The sequence below is a fragment of the Falco cherrug genome, chromosome 6 (assembly GCF_023634085.1).
Source record: "Falco cherrug isolate bFalChe1 chromosome 6, bFalChe1.pri, whole genome shotgun sequence".
Taxonomy (NCBI): Eukaryota; Metazoa; Chordata; class Aves; order Falconiformes; family Falconidae; genus Falco; species Falco cherrug.
The window spans coordinates 4,576,854-4,593,833 of NC_073702.1; the positions used below are offsets into that span (position 1 = coordinate 4,576,854).

Sequence of the window (16,980 nt, forward strand, 5' to 3'; positions counted from 1 at the left end):
GGTCATGCACTTACTTGCTTCTGTGGACTCTGCTCATTGCACTCATAAGGATGCCCTGAGTAGGGTAGTAGTGTCCTGCATTCATCTCTCCCTTTCTTCAGGTCCTCCCTGCAGGCATCCTGTCTCCTTTCTCCATATCAAAGTCCCCATACTTGCTGCCTCCTGTGCTGAGGGGTCGTTGTGGTCCTATCTCCCTTTTTTCCTTCCATTATTATTACTGTCCTTCTGCATGGAAAAATAGATTCTTTAAACAGATACTAAATTTTCCTGGGGATACCAGGGTATAAGGTGGAAAATGTTGATATTTGAGAATGACATCTTTGAGATGCAGGTCATCTTTGTTCAGGCAGATAGAGAAAATAAGGCTTCTGATATGCAAGTGTCTAATACTTCATTTGGCAACTCAAAAGAAATAGTTTTGATTTGGACTTGTAGTGTAAAGACTGTAATTTCCATTCTCTTATCATTAAATCTGGATACAGGAGAAAGAAGATAGGTAAGCATTACACCTGTGACTTCCACTGCTGATTGAAATTACGAGGGACTCTGCAATTCTTGTTAGTGTCACTTGGAAGCGCAGTCTGCAGGAACAACATTTGGTAACAATGTAGTTGTGCTCGCTGTAAATGGTCTAGCATCTCCAATGTGAAATGAGTTTGAATGGGTGTGCTGTCTGTTAAAGTTTCACACACAAAAAAGTTTTATAAATTTTCTTCTCTTCTTCAGATCTCTGTGCTGATTCCTCTTCTGGAAAAAAGAGAGTTGCTGATTCCTGGTCGTGGTGACTGTTTAAAAGTAGCATCGGGATTCCAGTTTTTTGCAACCAGGAGGTAGGCTTGTAAAGTTAAATGAGGTTAAAAGCATGGATGTCCTATTTTAAAATCAAAGACAGAGGAAGCATTCAAGGTACTTGAGCAGCAGTGTTTTAGCAATTTCTGTTCAACAAATAATAGAAGCCTTAGAAATTGTGAAAGGGATTTTTAAAATTTAGGGCAGCTTATATTACTGCTGGGTGAATCCAGCCTTTGTACAGAAAGGTCACTTCAACAAGGCTGAAGGAATAAAACTTCCTGGGGGGAACCCTACAAAACCCACCCCTTTCCAAAACAAAACACTACTCTCAGGAATTACTGTGTGAAGAAGGCTTATGATAGATATCCACAAGGTGTCTTAACTTGCTAGTTTTAACAGCACCTGTGTAAAAATAATTCTTAGCTGTGCTGATCTTTGGGTAGTTGGTAGTCTGACTACTGAATGGTTAGTTTGCTGCGGTTTATTTATTTTTTTTTTATTCCACCTGCTTGAGCAGTTATATACGTGTTTTCCCTGGAAGGTTGTGGGTTTTTTTTAAGAGTTTCATGAACAATTTTAACTGAACCCTGCATCTATAATAAGTAAGATAAAGTTATTTTATTTGGGATTAATGAAAAAAAAGAAATAAACATTTTTTTTTTAAGAAAATCTGATTTGTGAAAGTCTTGTGGATGTTTGTAATGTTTTCTAATCAGAAAAAAATCGAAGGTATTGTCCCTGACAATTTCACTGTATTAATGGCTCATGCATCAGATGTCTATAAATGTCTTCTTGTGTATTAAGACATAATATTGTATCAAGATTGAAGGTAAGGATATCTAGAAGGAGAATGGGTACATGCTTTTCAAATGCTTTGTAGCTTCCTTCAAAGCCTTTAACAAATTTTTCTGCTTTTGTCTTCCTTCCATAATTTTTTTTATTATTATTATTTATCTGATCTGTTTCTTCTGGAACTGAGTCTTTTGGATCCCTCTCTCTTTTGGTTGCCTCGTCTCCTAAGATTTTCTTCATCTGTGTACTTGATTGTCATGGTTTAACCCCAGCCAGCAACTAGGCACCACACGGTCATTTGCTCGGTCCTGCCCCCAGTGGCATGGGGGAGAGAATCAGAAGAGTAGAAGTGAGAGAACTCATGGGTTGAGATAAAGACAGTTTAATAGGTAAAGCAAAAGGTGTGTGCACAAGCACAGCAAAATCAAGAATTCATTCACCACTTCCTGTTGACAGGCAGGTGTTCAGCCATCTCCAGGAAAACAGGTCTGCATCATGCATAATGGTTACTTGCAAAGACAATGCCATCACTCCAAATGTCCCCTCTGCCTTCCTCCTCCTTCCCTCAGCTTTATATGTTGAGCATGACATCATACGGTATGGCACATCCCTTTGGTCAGCTGGGGTCTGCTGTCCCAGCTGTGCCCCCTCCCAGCTCCTTGTGCACCACCAGCCAGCTCACTGGTGGGGTGGGGTGGGGTGAGAAGCAGAAAAGGTCTTGACTCTGTGCAAGCACTGCTCAGCAATAACTAAGGCATCCCTGTGTTATCAACAGTTTTGGTCACAAATCCAAAACATAGCACCATACCAGTCACTATGAAGAAAATCAACTGTTCTAGCCAAAACCAGCACAGTGGTCAACCGTTTGTATAGCAGCAAATTATAGTTTCCATTGGGCTTGTAAGAGCAGATTCAGTAAGTCTGTTGCAGTTTACAGCTGTGGAATATTATTTTAATTAAAAAACACCACAAAACAACCAAAAACCAAACAAAAAACCACCAGAAGATAAGAAGCAAACCACAAACCCAATGACTAATGCTTTGCACAGTCAGTATAAACACGTGGCTGCATAGTTATTTGTGCAACGAAAAAAGAAAAAACAAAACTGGAACAAAATATATAATTGAAAAGACTGTGAGCCTGAAGATTGAGGCAAAATAATCAGGAAAGACTGTGGAGGGACAGGGACTGGACATTGCTTTTCCTGCATCTCTGCAATAGAGCACAGACCTCTTAGGATCTGTGGAAGATATTTCCCAGGCTACTTCTGTCAGGCTTCTCTCTGTACAAAGTGTTCTGTATGTTGCTTCTGAAAAACTTACTGTCAGTTATCCTTCTGCAAGTATCTCTAGATTTGGTACTACAGCAGAAAAAGCACTGATAACAGATAATTTGAAAAGCAGAGATAGGCAAGGTAGGTTGTGTGACAGGTACAGTGACAAACACTAGGTGTTCTATGCATGTGCATTACGCTGTAGCCGCAGTGTGTAACATGTTCTTTGATGCACAAGAATGCACTGAAAATGTTGAATTCTTCAGCAAGACACAGTGTGGTGTGTTTCTTCATATTGTTTTGATTTTAGGATATTCAGTTGTGGTGGAGGTTGGTACAGGCAGCAAAGCAGCCATGCTGCTCTTTTGGACAAATATTGGACTAAAATACATCTGGACAGCATGAGCAAAGAAGAACTCAAGGAGGTATGATGTGTTTCTCTATTGTGTGTGAATAATTTTTTCACTTGAGGATAATAAATGTTTTCCAGTAATAAATTTGATACTGATTTTTATCTCCCAGGTTACACAATACATACTTATTTCAGATTTATCCTGCCAATTTTGAAGTAAATGGTGGGCAGTTCATCATTTTAGGGCAACGAAGCTGGTGAAGGGTCTAGAGAATGAGTCTTATGAGGAGCACCTGGTAACTGGGGTTGTTTAGCCTGGAGAGGAGGTGGCTGAGGGGAGACCTTATCGCTTTCTACAGATGCCTGAAGGGAGGTTGTAGGCAGGTGGGGGTCGGTCTCTTCTCCCAAGTAACAAGCAACAGGATAAGAGGAAATGGCCTCTTTTTACATCAGGGGAGGTTTAGATTGGATGTCAGGAAAAATTTCTTCCCTGGAAGGGTGGTCAAGCATTAGAACAGGCTGCCCAAGGAGGTGGTGGAATCATCATCCCTGGAGGCATTTAAAAAAAATGTGTAGATGTGGTGCTTAGGGACATGGTTTAGTGGTGGACTTGGCAATTCTGGTTACCGGTTGGATCTGATGATCTCAAAGGTCTTTTCCAACCTAAATAATTCTAAGATCAGGAAAATTTGAAGTGGGTTGGGCAAAGATTCCTAGAACTCGCCTTCACAAACACAGTTCTGCTTTGAATTGGTCTAAGAATCAAAATATTTTGCCATTTTGTAGTCTACAGATTTAAAACCAGAGAAAAAGGAAAAAAAATTGAGCTTACTCTAATCGTGACTTCTAAGCTTTGAGATGAAAAATAGTAGGTCAGTTATCAATTACAAGTAACTGTTTCTATTGACATCTTTTGTTAACATCTCTAGGAAGTGTTTGCTTTGTGTAGTCCTTCAAAACATTAAAGAAGCCCTGGGCTTAAATGAAAATGGAATTCTATAGAGATTCTCTTTGTGATATGAAGCTCAGAATAGGATTTGCTTTTAAAAAGAGCCTTGCCTAAGGGAAAAATGGGTGAATAGTCTCTTGCAGAGGAGTTGATGAGAAAGTTCTGTATTTTCTAGGATGAAGAAGACAGACTTTCAGTAGTATTCCTTCACTCCTTGAGATTTGTTCAGCAGCCAGCACAGTTATGGTTGATCTTAAATATCTGTGTCTTTTTCCATTTTGTTGTCAGCTAATTGTCAGGAATGGGGCAAGAGCAGCACTTAGTTTATACTTGTGGATTTTGTTGGAGGAGAATCAAGTAGATTAATAGGAAGGCCTCTGCAGACAGTTTGCTTGGAGATACGTGCTTGTGTGCTGTGGTTGTTTCTACTGCAAATAGATTAATGTGTCCAGGAATTCTAGGAAGCTCACAGCTGCAGTGTTCAAAAAGGCTATCTGGCCAAACTGATGTTGAAGACGACCTCCAGAAAGGGTCAGTATTGAAGTAAAACTTGAATGTCAAAACCTTAAGAAAAAAGGAAGCTTCAGTGCTACATGTGTCACCACTAAGTTCTTGCTGTTCTTTTTTGTAACTTTGTAACCTAAGTCACAAAAATACATAAATCGAAGGCTGTGTATTCTGTAGTAGTAGTAGAATTCTGTAGTAGTAGTAAAATTCTGTAGTAGTAGAAGAGACAGTGGTAGAAAACACCCATGTTCTTCTCTTGAAAATAGACTCATGTTCTTCTGTGTAGTCTTAAGTCAGTCTGCCACAGTAGGACCAGTGTTCTTGGCCTGTATCTGTGAAAAGCTTATTTTGGTAAAGCAATAATTTTGGTTGGCAAACTTCAGTGGAGAGAACTGAGCTGAAAGGAAATTACAGAAGAAAAATTAGTCCCTTAATGTGTCTTTGTCAGCACAGTGAATAGACAACTTGAATTCTAAAAAAAAAGTTCAGTCATAAAAAGGACAGGAGGTAAGAACTTCTGTTATCAGTTGTAAAGTTGTATGGTCATGATTTGAGTTTAGATAAGGTTGAATGTACTTTTTGTTCTTACTGTTGGTACTTGTGCAACTGTATTAAATTAATTGTGGTAGAGTTGAGTTGACAAAATTAACTCTTGCCATCCAAATCAATATCATGCCAATCACAATAACTTTCATTTTCTTCATATGAGAGATTCCAAGAGGGTGGGTTTGCGCAGCTTGCTAGCTTGAGTATCTATTGAAGTATATTCTGTGAAAACTGGGGGGCTGATGGTTTACTTTTGGTGCTAAAGATTTAAATTATTCTTTTTAATATTTTTTTTCAGGTTCTTCAAAGGAGATACCCCAGCCTTGCTCTTGTAACCGATCACTTGCTAGACATTTACATTCACCTTACAGGAGATAAGTATCAGGCATCAGAAAACAGTGTTTCTGGCTCCAGGCACATACCAGAAGACTCATCAGAATCAAGATCAGAAAATAAGAAACCGAATCTGGAAGGAAGAGAACTATCTCTAAGGTTGCCTTTTCTTATATGTTTATTTGAAGGAAGTTTAGTCATCTAGCTGTAGAGATAGAAGGATTTATCTTTGTTTGTTTGTTTTTTGGGTTTTGGGTTTTTTTTAAATAGTGATAAAAGTTTGAGAAATTAAACTGGAATTTCATAAAAGCTGGGAAAATCCATTTTTCATTTGAAAATAATGATTATGTTATAAAAAAACCTCAATGTGAATTATTTAGGACTTCCTGTTTGCTATCCTTTTGTGGGGGGTGTGATGAAAAAGTGTATCTTTTGTCATATGTGCTGCTAATTTGGTATCAAGCCATATGAATTATTTTTCTGTTAATTTTAACACAAAATATCAGTTCTAGCTAAGAATTGAAATTGACTATGTAATGTTCTCACAAGAGCTAGCACATGATGTTTTCAGTAATAGTATATATTTGCTCATCTAGATAATTTCATATTAGACACAGCATTCTAACTTAGATGACTGAAATAATCGTATCTGTAGTGTACTATTAATTTCAGAATTTTTATGACGAAATGCAGCTTCGTGTTCAGTTATTTCTTAGTCTCGTAACAAATGTTAATTCTACTCGTGGAATTTCTGTAACCAGTAGTGCTTTGTGAACTAGTCAGTAAATACTAGGTGTGGGTAGTATCTTAATATTTTTGAAGCATAAGAATGCCACTAGTTTTGAAACAGCAGTTGTTTTTCTAGGATTAGATGTTTCCTTTTTCTTGTCTTTTAAAATTTTATTGTTGATAAGGAGTCTTGAAAAGTGGTAGAAAACACCCACATGCTTGTCTTGGAAGTATCTTTCAGTATCTTGAAAAAATAGGGTTTTATATCTTCCTGGATGAAGAGCTTGCTGCTTTGAATTTTTTCAATTTGGTAATTACTTTATGGTTTAATAGAGTATGTATTATCTTTTTCTAAGCAATGTATCTGAAAGCAACACTGTTGGTCTTTATGTGCTCTGCTGCTCTTCAGAATTAGCACCCTACTTATATGTGTCTTCCCGTGTACAACTTGCACAACAACTAAATTTGCATTTGCCAGAAGATAATATAACGACCGAAGCTGAACGTGAAAGAAGATACTGTGTGTTTTTGGCTTGGTTTTGATTGTACAAATTTTTTTCTGGTTTTCTTTTTAGAGACTTACTAAATTGGTGCGGCAGGATTGCTTACAACTTTGACAGCAATTCTTCAACAACAGCAGTGAATATTTTTCAGGAGGTGCGGTAAGACTTGATCCAGAAATTGCTTACCCAAATTCAAGCATTGTCTCACATATCTTAAAATAATCTGTTTGGGAATGTGAGATGTTTAGTTTATGTTTAATGAATGTGTTTATGTTTAGGTTTTTTATGTTATGCTTATGTGTTTAGTGAATGTGTTGATGTTTAGTTTTATCTGAAGCAATTGGACTATAGTTGGAATTTTTATGATGCGTCTGTTGGAGGCTTTCCTTACTACTGGGAAGGTTGTTTTCGGTAATGTGCTGAAAGCCAATCCAGACTTACTGCTGTCATATCAACAGCATGCTACAACATAATTTTAACTGATAGTGTGGATCGCATATGACTAAGAGTAAAATTTTTAAATTTTCCTTTTTCTTGTAATAGGAGGCTTCTTTCCCACTTTCCTATGCATAATTTATATTCCAGGTTTGGAATTTTTCAGGTGTGCATCAGTTAGAAGTAGTTCTAAGATGTGAGGTCTTACAACATTGCTTCCTTCTTAGTTTTGGTCCATTCATCTAAAAATAGCTTCTGTGACTGGGCGCTGAAAGGTTTTTTTCTTTCAGTAGAAATCCACTACACTATAGAGTCTAGAAGTTTTTATTAGATCCTTTTGAACTCCATTGCTTGACTCAGTCTGCGGACAGTGAAATAATGTTATTTACCATGGCTGGATTGGATTCGGGCTCGTGTAAATTGAGATATGGCGCTTGTCAGATGATATCATACAAAACTGGTATTGAAGAAGTTGGTTTGGTTTACCCTTGACAGGCATTGGACTGTTTCACAGCTATGCTGTCCAACCAAGGGAGCAGACAGAAAATGGCAAAAGTTATTGGAAGTAAATTAAACATTTCCAAAAAAAAGGTAAGTTGAGCTATAATTAACTTATGTTTATTGGTAATATTCCATAACTTGCAATTTTTCTAGTGATCAATTTGAATGTGTTCTGCTATTTTTCCTAAAATTATGCCCATCTCTCTGTTCCAAATGCTTTTTTTGCTCTCTGTACTATCACAGGATCTATGTTTTCCTCCTGTTTATTTTCAGCTATGCTTTCTTCTCTGAAAGTTCCGGTGAACCTGTTTCAGATTGCAAATGGCCTCATTAGGCAAAAGAATGGTCACACAGCTGGAACAAAGGCACTGTTGCCTAAGCACATGATACTGCTAGATACATAGAGCAGTAAAGAATGTGTTTTTTCTTTGGTGGTTACAGTGAATTTAATCACTTAAATGAAGAGATCAGAAAGAAACATCATCTTCCTTACTACTTGTTCTGTAATCATTGATTCCAAAATCGAGTCTCTCTCTAGAGCTTAGGAACTATGTATTAATAGTGTGGGATATAAATGTCTGAATTACACAAAATCATTACTTTGTCAGCTATGTCTGACTACAGAAGTTTGATTGCAAAGAAAATTTCCTCCTTTGTTACTTTAAGATGGAAAAACTTGCCAGCTGGGCGGACAGGTGGATCCTTGAATCTTCTATGGATTTTTCTGTTTATTCTTCTTACTTTACATTATTTCAATACAGGAGTGTATTGTCCTCTGCCAAGGGCAAAATATCCATGTTTACACAAGATTTTTTTGAGGGATGTTTGTTGATTATTAAAGATAACTGTTTCAAGGTTCAGGTTTATGTAGTTGAACTACCATGGAAGTAGATGAAGTAGAAATATAATGGCATAGACGTAGACCCATTACCAAGTTATTAAATGGAAAGACATTGTTTGTGCATGCGATAACACTTCTGAGGTCCTCAGAAGATGATCGTCTTAGGTGATGAGTATGTAAAACCTGCAAAACCTAAAATCTTACCATGAAAAGTTAGCTTGCTGCAAAGTAATACTGGTAGCATAGCATGGGTGTTCTTAGTGCGATGTTGCCTACAACATCAGTATTGGAAATGTTGATGTTTGCTCCACAGGTAGAGTTCTTCTGTGAACTCTATAAACCAGAAATTCTAATACGGGAACAAGAAGTCTCTGTCGGAAGAGTGCATCTCATGAAGAAGCAAACCCAGGCTCTCACTGTACAAAGGTAGAATATGTGGTAGTTTCCACGTGAACCAAAATATTTTGTGGTGGAATAGAATAGATGGGAAGTCATAGGATTTAAAAAGTGGAATTTGGATGTTCTCACTATAATGAAAGGAATGTGATGAGTTCTTTCTCTTGTGATCTAAGTCTTACCTTGTGTATCTTCAAGACTGTCTGCATCATACTTCTGGCAGTCAAAGCATGGAGATTTTCAGCTTCTGTTGAATTAGTTTCTTCAAAGCACTGTGGATCCACAGCTGCTGTTACAAGATTTGATGAATTTATCTTTGTAAAGGGAGATTTTTGTAGTATGTGGCAGTAACTCCACTGAACAGGAATTTCTTTAGAAAACCTGAATTTCTAGGTTGTATCTTGAGAAAAATAAGTATCTTATAAGGATATCTTGGAACTATATTTTCCCAAACCTGTTTTTTCAATGAAAAAAAACCCCTACATTCAACCACTCACTCCTCTTGAAACAAGCTCCTTGGTAAATTCTGATTTTTAGTTGCTTGCTTTGTTTTTTTCAGAGCAAAACAAACCTTTGCTGCCACACGGCCATCTGCAGTATTGATTGAACAGCTTGCTGTTTGTGTTGTCAAAGGAGAGCCTGTGCTTTTGGTTGGTGAAACAGGAACTGGCAAAACCTCGACTGTTCAGTACCTTGCGCATATTACTGGTAAATAAAGTGTGAAGACTGTAACTTATACGAAGGTGATTTTAAAAAGAACAAAGAAACAAAACAAAACAAAAAAAACAAACCCAAGTTGATTGTGCTTTCTATTTCTGTTTCAAGGACACCATTTGAGGGTTATCAACATGAACCAACAAAGTGACACAGCAGATCTGTTAGGGGGGTGAGTCACTGACTACTGTTTTGTGCCTTCTGCATAACAAATTGGCAGTATTGGAACAAGCTTCTAACAAATATTGTTGTGTTGTTAAAGAATTGTTCTTAGACACCTGTTTCATGTAGCATAAATGTCTTAAACACGTTTGCATGGAGAAACCTTGTTGCCCTTGCTGAAGAACAGAGGCAGTTTCACTGAATTGTGTGCACATGTGTGTATGTGATGAAGTCATTTAAAAGTACAACCCAATGTCTCTTTAAAAATGGCTAAGCTGTTCAATATAAATACAATGAAATATTCACTGGACATACTGGTTGGTAGTAGTAAAAGTATTTGACTTACCAGGGTGGTCCTGTCTTTATAAGATTGCCTCTTAAGGTGCATTTAAATATGTGCAATTTTACATCACTGATGTAACTGGGGAAGTCAGAGTTCCTTCAGTGTTGTTTCAGTAACTCAGTTTTTTGTTTTGGGTTTGTTTTGGGGGTTTGTTGGTATTTTTGTTTGGGTTTGTTTTTTAGTTCACAGATGCTAGTTCTTGTTCTTGTGTCACAAATAAGTAATTATTTTTTTGCTTCTCTTCAGTTATAAGCCTGTGGATAACAAGCTGATCTGGTTACCTCTGCGAGAGTCCTTTGAAGAACTTTTCTCTCAGACATTCTCTAGGAAGAAAAATCAGACATTCTTGGGACACATTCAGACCTGCTACAGGCAGAAACGTTGGCATGATCTGCTAAAACTAATGCAGCATATTCATAAATCTGCTGTTAATAAGGAAGCAAAAGAAAATGCATCAGGTGAGAATTCAGACTGATCAAATACACATCATTAATGGTGAACCATTGCAAAGAGTAGGTATGCTGGTGAATTTTTTTTGTTGAATTTGGGTTTGTTTATGGTTGGGTTTTTTTGTTTTTATCACCATTTATGACATCCTTTCTTCTGGTTTTGAAAAATGCAATCTGTGTCTACATAAAGACATTCAAACATTCACAACACTGTTAGAATAGTGGTTGGGTTTTTGTTTTGGTTTTTCTTTGGGGTTTTGGGCGTTGGGGTTTTTTCCTCTTTTTTTTCTAGCTCATCCCTGCAGATAGCTATGTCGGACAGCCTGAAGGCTGACTTGTCTGACCTGTGGTGCCCTTAACATCTGATCTGCACTCAGCATTTATTGGTTTGTGGTCTGGATGAACAGTTTTTGTTGTTTGTGTTAGTCTTCTGTGTGAATGTATTCTTAATTTATCTCACTCCTGGAATTTCCTTGGGTCTGTTTTAGATCCTGCTTTAAAAACAAAACAACAAAAACCCCAAACACAAAGTAATAGCTCTCTTAGGGTAGTAATGACTTACAAGAGCTTGCTGATGACTTGGTTTTACTGCCAGTGATGCTGGCTTGCATAGTGCTTTAATATTTTTCACTGTGGTTTTGTCTCCAAATAAGTTTTTCCTGTTTTGTACTTCACTGCCCACTTGGGACAGAGGCAATGTTGGTATTTTGTGGAGTGGTTTCTGATTCTAGGCTTGCTGAACAAGTGAAGTTGTAGCTTTTGTAAAAAGTTGAAGTAAACTTAATTATGAACTTTGTCTCCCTGCTTCTTTTAACTGGTTCTTTTGAATATGCAGATATTAAAATAAAAGGCCGCAAATGTAAAAAAAAAGAAGTTTTAAAGACCACTTCTTCCAAGTATTGACAATCCTACAATAAAAACAAGCTGAAATCTGTAAATTGCAAAGCTAGCAACTTAAGTCATTGTGATTCTGCATATACCTCAGGTTGTAGCTTTAAACAAATAATTGAAATAAGTGCAATAGTAAATAATGTTGTTTGATAAGCAACAGTGTTTTTACTGATACTGAAGTGTTCGTTGTTAATGTGTTCTGTCATAAGGCTTGTAATTTTTGATTTGTTTTTCTGAGATGTCTGTCTCAGAATTAGGAGAGTGGTAACAGCCATGCTGGAACCAAGAGCAGCATAACTATTTGTTCCTAAGCTAGAACATGCTGGAATGAATAGCAAATTATTTGTACCCACATATCAGTAGTGTTCAGCTAAATTGAAAACAAAAAAACACAGCAAAACTTAATTTTGGGGGTTTTGTTTGTTTTAATTCATGAGATATCATCTGTACAACCTGAATGTTTTCATTGCTCAGTCAAGCTTACTCTTGTATCTCTGCTTGAAACAACTTGATTAAAATACTGTTGTTAAACACTTTTTGTGCTATTGTTCTGATGGTACAAGCTAAAATTTGCTCTGCTTGCAGGCTCACCGCTGAGGGAGAAGTGGGAGGCATTTGGTCTTAAACTGAATCATGCTCATCAACAGATGAAAATGACAGAAAATGCTCTTCTCTTTGCATTTGTTGAGGTATGTAGAAATTTGCATTTTGATGATAGGAGGAGTAAGGAGAAGCATTTAAATTAGTATTTTATTATTATTATTATTTGTAATCAGTAATGTATGAATAGCTTCCTATTCCTACAAGAATCCTGCTGTGAAGTAAAACTTGTTCCATGATAACTCTGTGGAATGAATGAAGCAGCATGCTTCAGGGACGTGGTGGTTAAATGCAGGGTGGGAGAGTGTTTTGTGGTCACACAGTAATTCAGTGCTGTATAATAGGAATTAGGACTGGTATGATTGAAGAGCGTCAGCAGTATGCCATATCTTTTCAAGTATATGAGATTAGAAAAAAACATTTGACCAATTTCCAGGAGGACATGCTCCTGCCTAGGGATTTTTGTGAAGGATTTAATGTTAAGAAGCTATGCTGTTTCATCTAGAAGCGATTTTTCGAAATGTTTCAAACCCATGATATAATATTCTAATGACGTTGTGTGATTAGGGGTGACTATGTTGGTTTATGCATGCTTGTTCCTTGTCACCATATTAGACTGAATATATGCTCCCAAATTCTGTGTAAAGTGTGTAAAACGTTGACCAGTCCTCTTTCTAAAAAATACCTGTATGAATAGTTGGAGAACCTCTGAATTAAGTATAGTTTTAATTAATAAGATAAAGTTCCTTAAGGAACATAATATTGCTTTCTTCTTTGGATTTCTTTAAATTAACTGTCTTTATTCTTGTAGTGGTGTCAGTGAAGCTTATGCACCACAGTGATGGATGTCACTGACAGGTAGCATTGTACAAATAAGAGATCTTAATTCTGTTATATTTGAGCCAGTGTAAATCACAGCTGATAATGGTGATAACTGTCTGACTTCTGCAGTTTGCAAAATAATTGCTGTTATTGAGGGAAAGCAATAAAACTGCTGTTGCTGTAAATGGTCTGAAATTGCCATTTGTCTAATCAACCCACGTGCTGCAAAACAAGTATTATTTCCAGTATACAGATGCTTCAGCTGATATAGCATTGCTCATGATATAATTAACAAATTGATCTTACTTCTAGGGTACTCTGGCACAAGCAGTAAAAAAAGGAGGGTGGATTTTATTGGATGAGATTAACTTGGCTGCAGCAGAGACTTTGGAGTGCCTGAGTGGTTTATTGGAAGGATCATCTGGGTCACTGGTGTTACTAGACAGAGGAGACACAGGTACTGTTTCTGTGCTTGTTTATGGTATGTCTTGCTATCCAGTTAGCTGAATTCTTTATCATACATGGCAGAAAATAAGTTGAGAATATTTACCACTAAAACGAGTGTGTGCAGAAGAGAATAATGTGTTCTTTCTAGACTTCATTGTTTTATACAAGAAGTGGGAGTTTTAATTCACTGTGGTTCAGGAGATTTCAGCATGCCAGATGTAGGTTTTGCGTTTTTGTACTCTAAAAGGAGCAGAGCTCTCTAGTGCCCTCAGTAAGTACTGCTTCTAAAGACTATTCAAGGCATGTAACTTTTTTTTTAAATAAAATTGAGGTAGCTAGATGGATAAAGGCATGGGATAAAGGCATGGGACATGAGGTTCAGTTGCTGCTGTAGTAATTATCTTTCACTGATCCTGTGAATATATTCTCCAGCTAGAAATAAGTGTACAACGCTTTTGCTTTTTCTGAGTCGTTGTGCGTTGATCCCAGCCAGCAGGTAAGCATCCATACGCTGCTCACTTGCTCCTCCCACCCCATCACCCCTCAACAGGATGAGTGGAGAGTAAAAGCAAGAAAACTCATGTGAAACAAGTGATGCAAAGGCAGTCACTAACCAGCTCACACAAACAGACTAAAGTCCAGCCAGTCTCTAAGCAGCAGCCACCTTGGGGAAAAAAAAAATCACCACCCCTGCCTCCTCTACCCCAGTTCTTATTGCTGAGCATGATATTATATGGTAGGGAACATCCTTTTGGCCAGTTTGGGTCAGCCAGCTGTCCCCACAGTGTTCCCTCCCAACCTTTTGCTCCCTCCTAGCCTAATTGCTGGAGGAGGGAGAGCAGGGGAGAGAAAAAGAGAAAGCCTTGAGGCTGTGCCAGCACAATTCAGCAATAACCAAAACATTGGTGTGTTCTCTACAGCACCACAGGGACTGCTGTGAAGAAAGTTAACTCCTTCCCAGTCAGAGCCAGTACAGACGTAAAGGTTAAAAAATGCAATTGCTGAGTATTGTTTTCGGGAGCTACAGATAGACACAAATGTTTATGAGCTTTCTAGACTGCGTTTTCTTCCTGGCTAAGGGAAACACTGCCATTGTTCTGAAAGAGACAGAAGGAGTTCCAGGTTTAGGGCTTTTAAAATATTTGAAATATTTTGTGGTGTTAAAACATCCTGCTATGCACAAATAAAAGTCAGAGTTTCATTTGCCTCTGGCTGTTGTGAAAGTGCAGAGGTACTTCTAACAAAATTACATGGGGTTGTTTTCTGAAAACTTTTCACCCTTGCATTTTAAGAAAATGTAGTTTTGCAGTAATAGAAAACTGACTCAGATTAAATATACCTACTTTAACATAATAAATACACTGTGTTTAGCATTACCCTTATGTCTCTTATTTCTGTTTTTGTTTAGAGCCTCTTGTCCGTCACCCTGATTTTCGCTTGTTTGCATGCATGAATCCAGCTACAGATGTTGGAAAGAGAAATCTTCCTCCAGGAATAAGAAACAGGTAGGGAATAATGATTCTGTGGCAGAATACTTAGTCACTGTCTTTTTCAGAGTTTTAACTAGCTTCACGAGTTGACCCAGTGAAGAGCACCTTATTTGAAGCCTGGGGATGTAAGTCTGAACTCAAATTAACTTCCTGCGAGAGGTACTTTCCGCATCATGGTGAAGGTTTTTCATGAAATAGTATCAGGAAAATACTTCTGTAAAGTTGCTGAGCATGAGCAAATGGTCTAGCAGTACTGCAGAGTGCTGTCACTGGGGGCAGGGGAATGATCATTCTCTACAATTAAGCTGTCAGTGTCTGGAAATGCTACTGCAGCCGTTTGTTACTGATGGGGTTAATAGAGAGATGTGACTGTTCAGGAGCCTTTCTTTCAATAACTCAGAGGTGCTGTATATCCAGGCTTGGTCACTCTGAAGGAAGGTGTTCTGCATGGTGGAGCAGATGTGTGATACTCAAATTATTTGATGTGAAATCTTCAAACAATTAAGCTGTAGCCAGGAAATTGCAGTTGTGGCACATCCATTCTTCGGTACTGCCTGTTTCTGAATGCAAAGATCTGCTTTTATTTGATGCAGTTTCCCTCATGAGTGCCAAAAGTCACGTGTGTAAGTCCCTCACCAGATTCATAAATGCTGTAGAGAGGCACTAACTATATGTAACTAGTCATTTATAGTTATTAATAGCAAAGTAATGTTCAATTGCTATTAGCTCACCTAACTTAGTAGCAAAAGGAAAGAAAGTGTAATACAGAAGAAAGGACACTTCAGCTTCAGCATGCCTTGTTAAGTTTAAATGAATTTGTATTTACATTTGTCAAAAACATCCACCCCTCTGAAGTTAATGGCATTCCTCAGTTGTTTTGGGTTTGCTGTGGTGTGTTCTAAGCTATTGTTTCAGCTATAATGCATGGTATGGAAGGGCTGCAGACTAATTTTCAAAACCTTATGCAAATATACTGGACTACGTAACAGTTAGAAAGTATGTTCATTAACTAGAGCTACCAGTGTAGTGTACTAAATATGAAGCACTCTGTTGACGTATTTAAAGATACTCAGAACTTGAGTGAGCCCATGTTTTGCTGCTAATTTTCCTTTGCTTATTTGTCAAATTTTCTCATTTTGTCATTGCTGAGCTGGTTATTTGTAAAAGTAGAAAACAATTTGGATATGCTAGTCAGAACAAAATTAGAATGGGTGATATCTTGTAAGTGTCCACTCTTTAAAAATAGAGAGCACTAGAGAGCTCACTTTGAAAAGTGCTTGTGCTGTGTCAGTGTTCCAGTGTTCAGGCTGTAATGTTTGGATATCTGTTGCAAACCAGTTAGAATTTTAATTTTAAAAAATACAGTTCCATAGTTTATTTTCAGTCTACTAAGTTAAAATAATGCAGATAAATTGCTTGGAAGTATTAGTAGTGATCTTTTGGTTTTTAATTACTCTGGTTCTTGAGTCTGTGTATAGGTAGTCTGGAAAGTTGTTTCTCTGCTCTTTACAAAATTCTAGATGTGTATGCCATGCAAGTCATATATAATATGATTTTTTTAATATAATCAGATGCCTTAAGTGTTACGGGTTGATTTGATTCTTACAGGTTTACTGAAATTTATGTAGAGGAATTGAGAAATGAAGGAGACTTGCAGGTTCTTATCATGGATTATCTGAGAGGCTTGAATGTGAACAAAAATACAGTACAAGGAATTGTGAAGTAAGTTGGTTGTAATCTCTTCAAATCTTTGAGGGAATAAGTCACAAAAAGAAAGTATGTAACTGTAGTCTGTGGTTAGACTGTTTTGGAAAACCCCATAATGCTCCCTATGCAATAGTTCACATAGCCTTAGGAAATGGAAGAGCATAGACATCCATCCTCTTCATTCTGAAGGTTTCTGTTCTTGTGGGGAGGAGATTTACTTTTTCTTACTCAGAATTGCTTTCTTGATGGCACCAGTTAAAAAGTAGTATTGTTGTTGCAGGCCTCTTTCCCATTTGAGAGGCTAATAAAATGGTTTGTTTCTGTAGATCATACCAATGAAAGTTTTGTGTGTTTGTCAAGTTACCCTTCTTTCCCTAGTTTAAGGTGTACTCTCTCACTGCATTA

At 37.4% G+C, this 16,980-nt stretch overlaps 1 protein-coding gene across 1 annotated transcript in view; it reads left to right on the forward strand.

Annotated features, from left to right (window-relative positions):
* MDN1 (midasin AAA ATPase 1) overlaps positions 1-16,980 on the forward strand; it is a 103,863-nt gene that overhangs the window by 13,235 nt on the left and 73,648 nt on the right. The window contains exons 8-20 of the mRNA XM_055713446.1: positions 727-830; positions 3,169-3,283; positions 5,511-5,704; positions 6,850-6,931; positions 7,708-7,803; positions 8,868-8,980; positions 9,510-9,658; positions 9,776-9,836; positions 10,416-10,627; positions 12,095-12,198; positions 13,244-13,388; positions 14,787-14,883; positions 16,477-16,590. Of these exons, the coding sequence (XP_055569421.1) occupies positions 727-830; positions 3,169-3,283; positions 5,511-5,704; positions 6,850-6,931; positions 7,708-7,803; positions 8,868-8,980; positions 9,510-9,658; positions 9,776-9,836; positions 10,416-10,627; positions 12,095-12,198; positions 13,244-13,388; positions 14,787-14,883; positions 16,477-16,590 (1,586 nt within the window). The remainder of the gene's footprint in view (positions 1-726; positions 831-3,168; positions 3,284-5,510; positions 5,705-6,849; positions 6,932-7,707; positions 7,804-8,867; positions 8,981-9,509; positions 9,659-9,775; positions 9,837-10,415; positions 10,628-12,094; positions 12,199-13,243; positions 13,389-14,786; positions 14,884-16,476; positions 16,591-16,980) is intronic.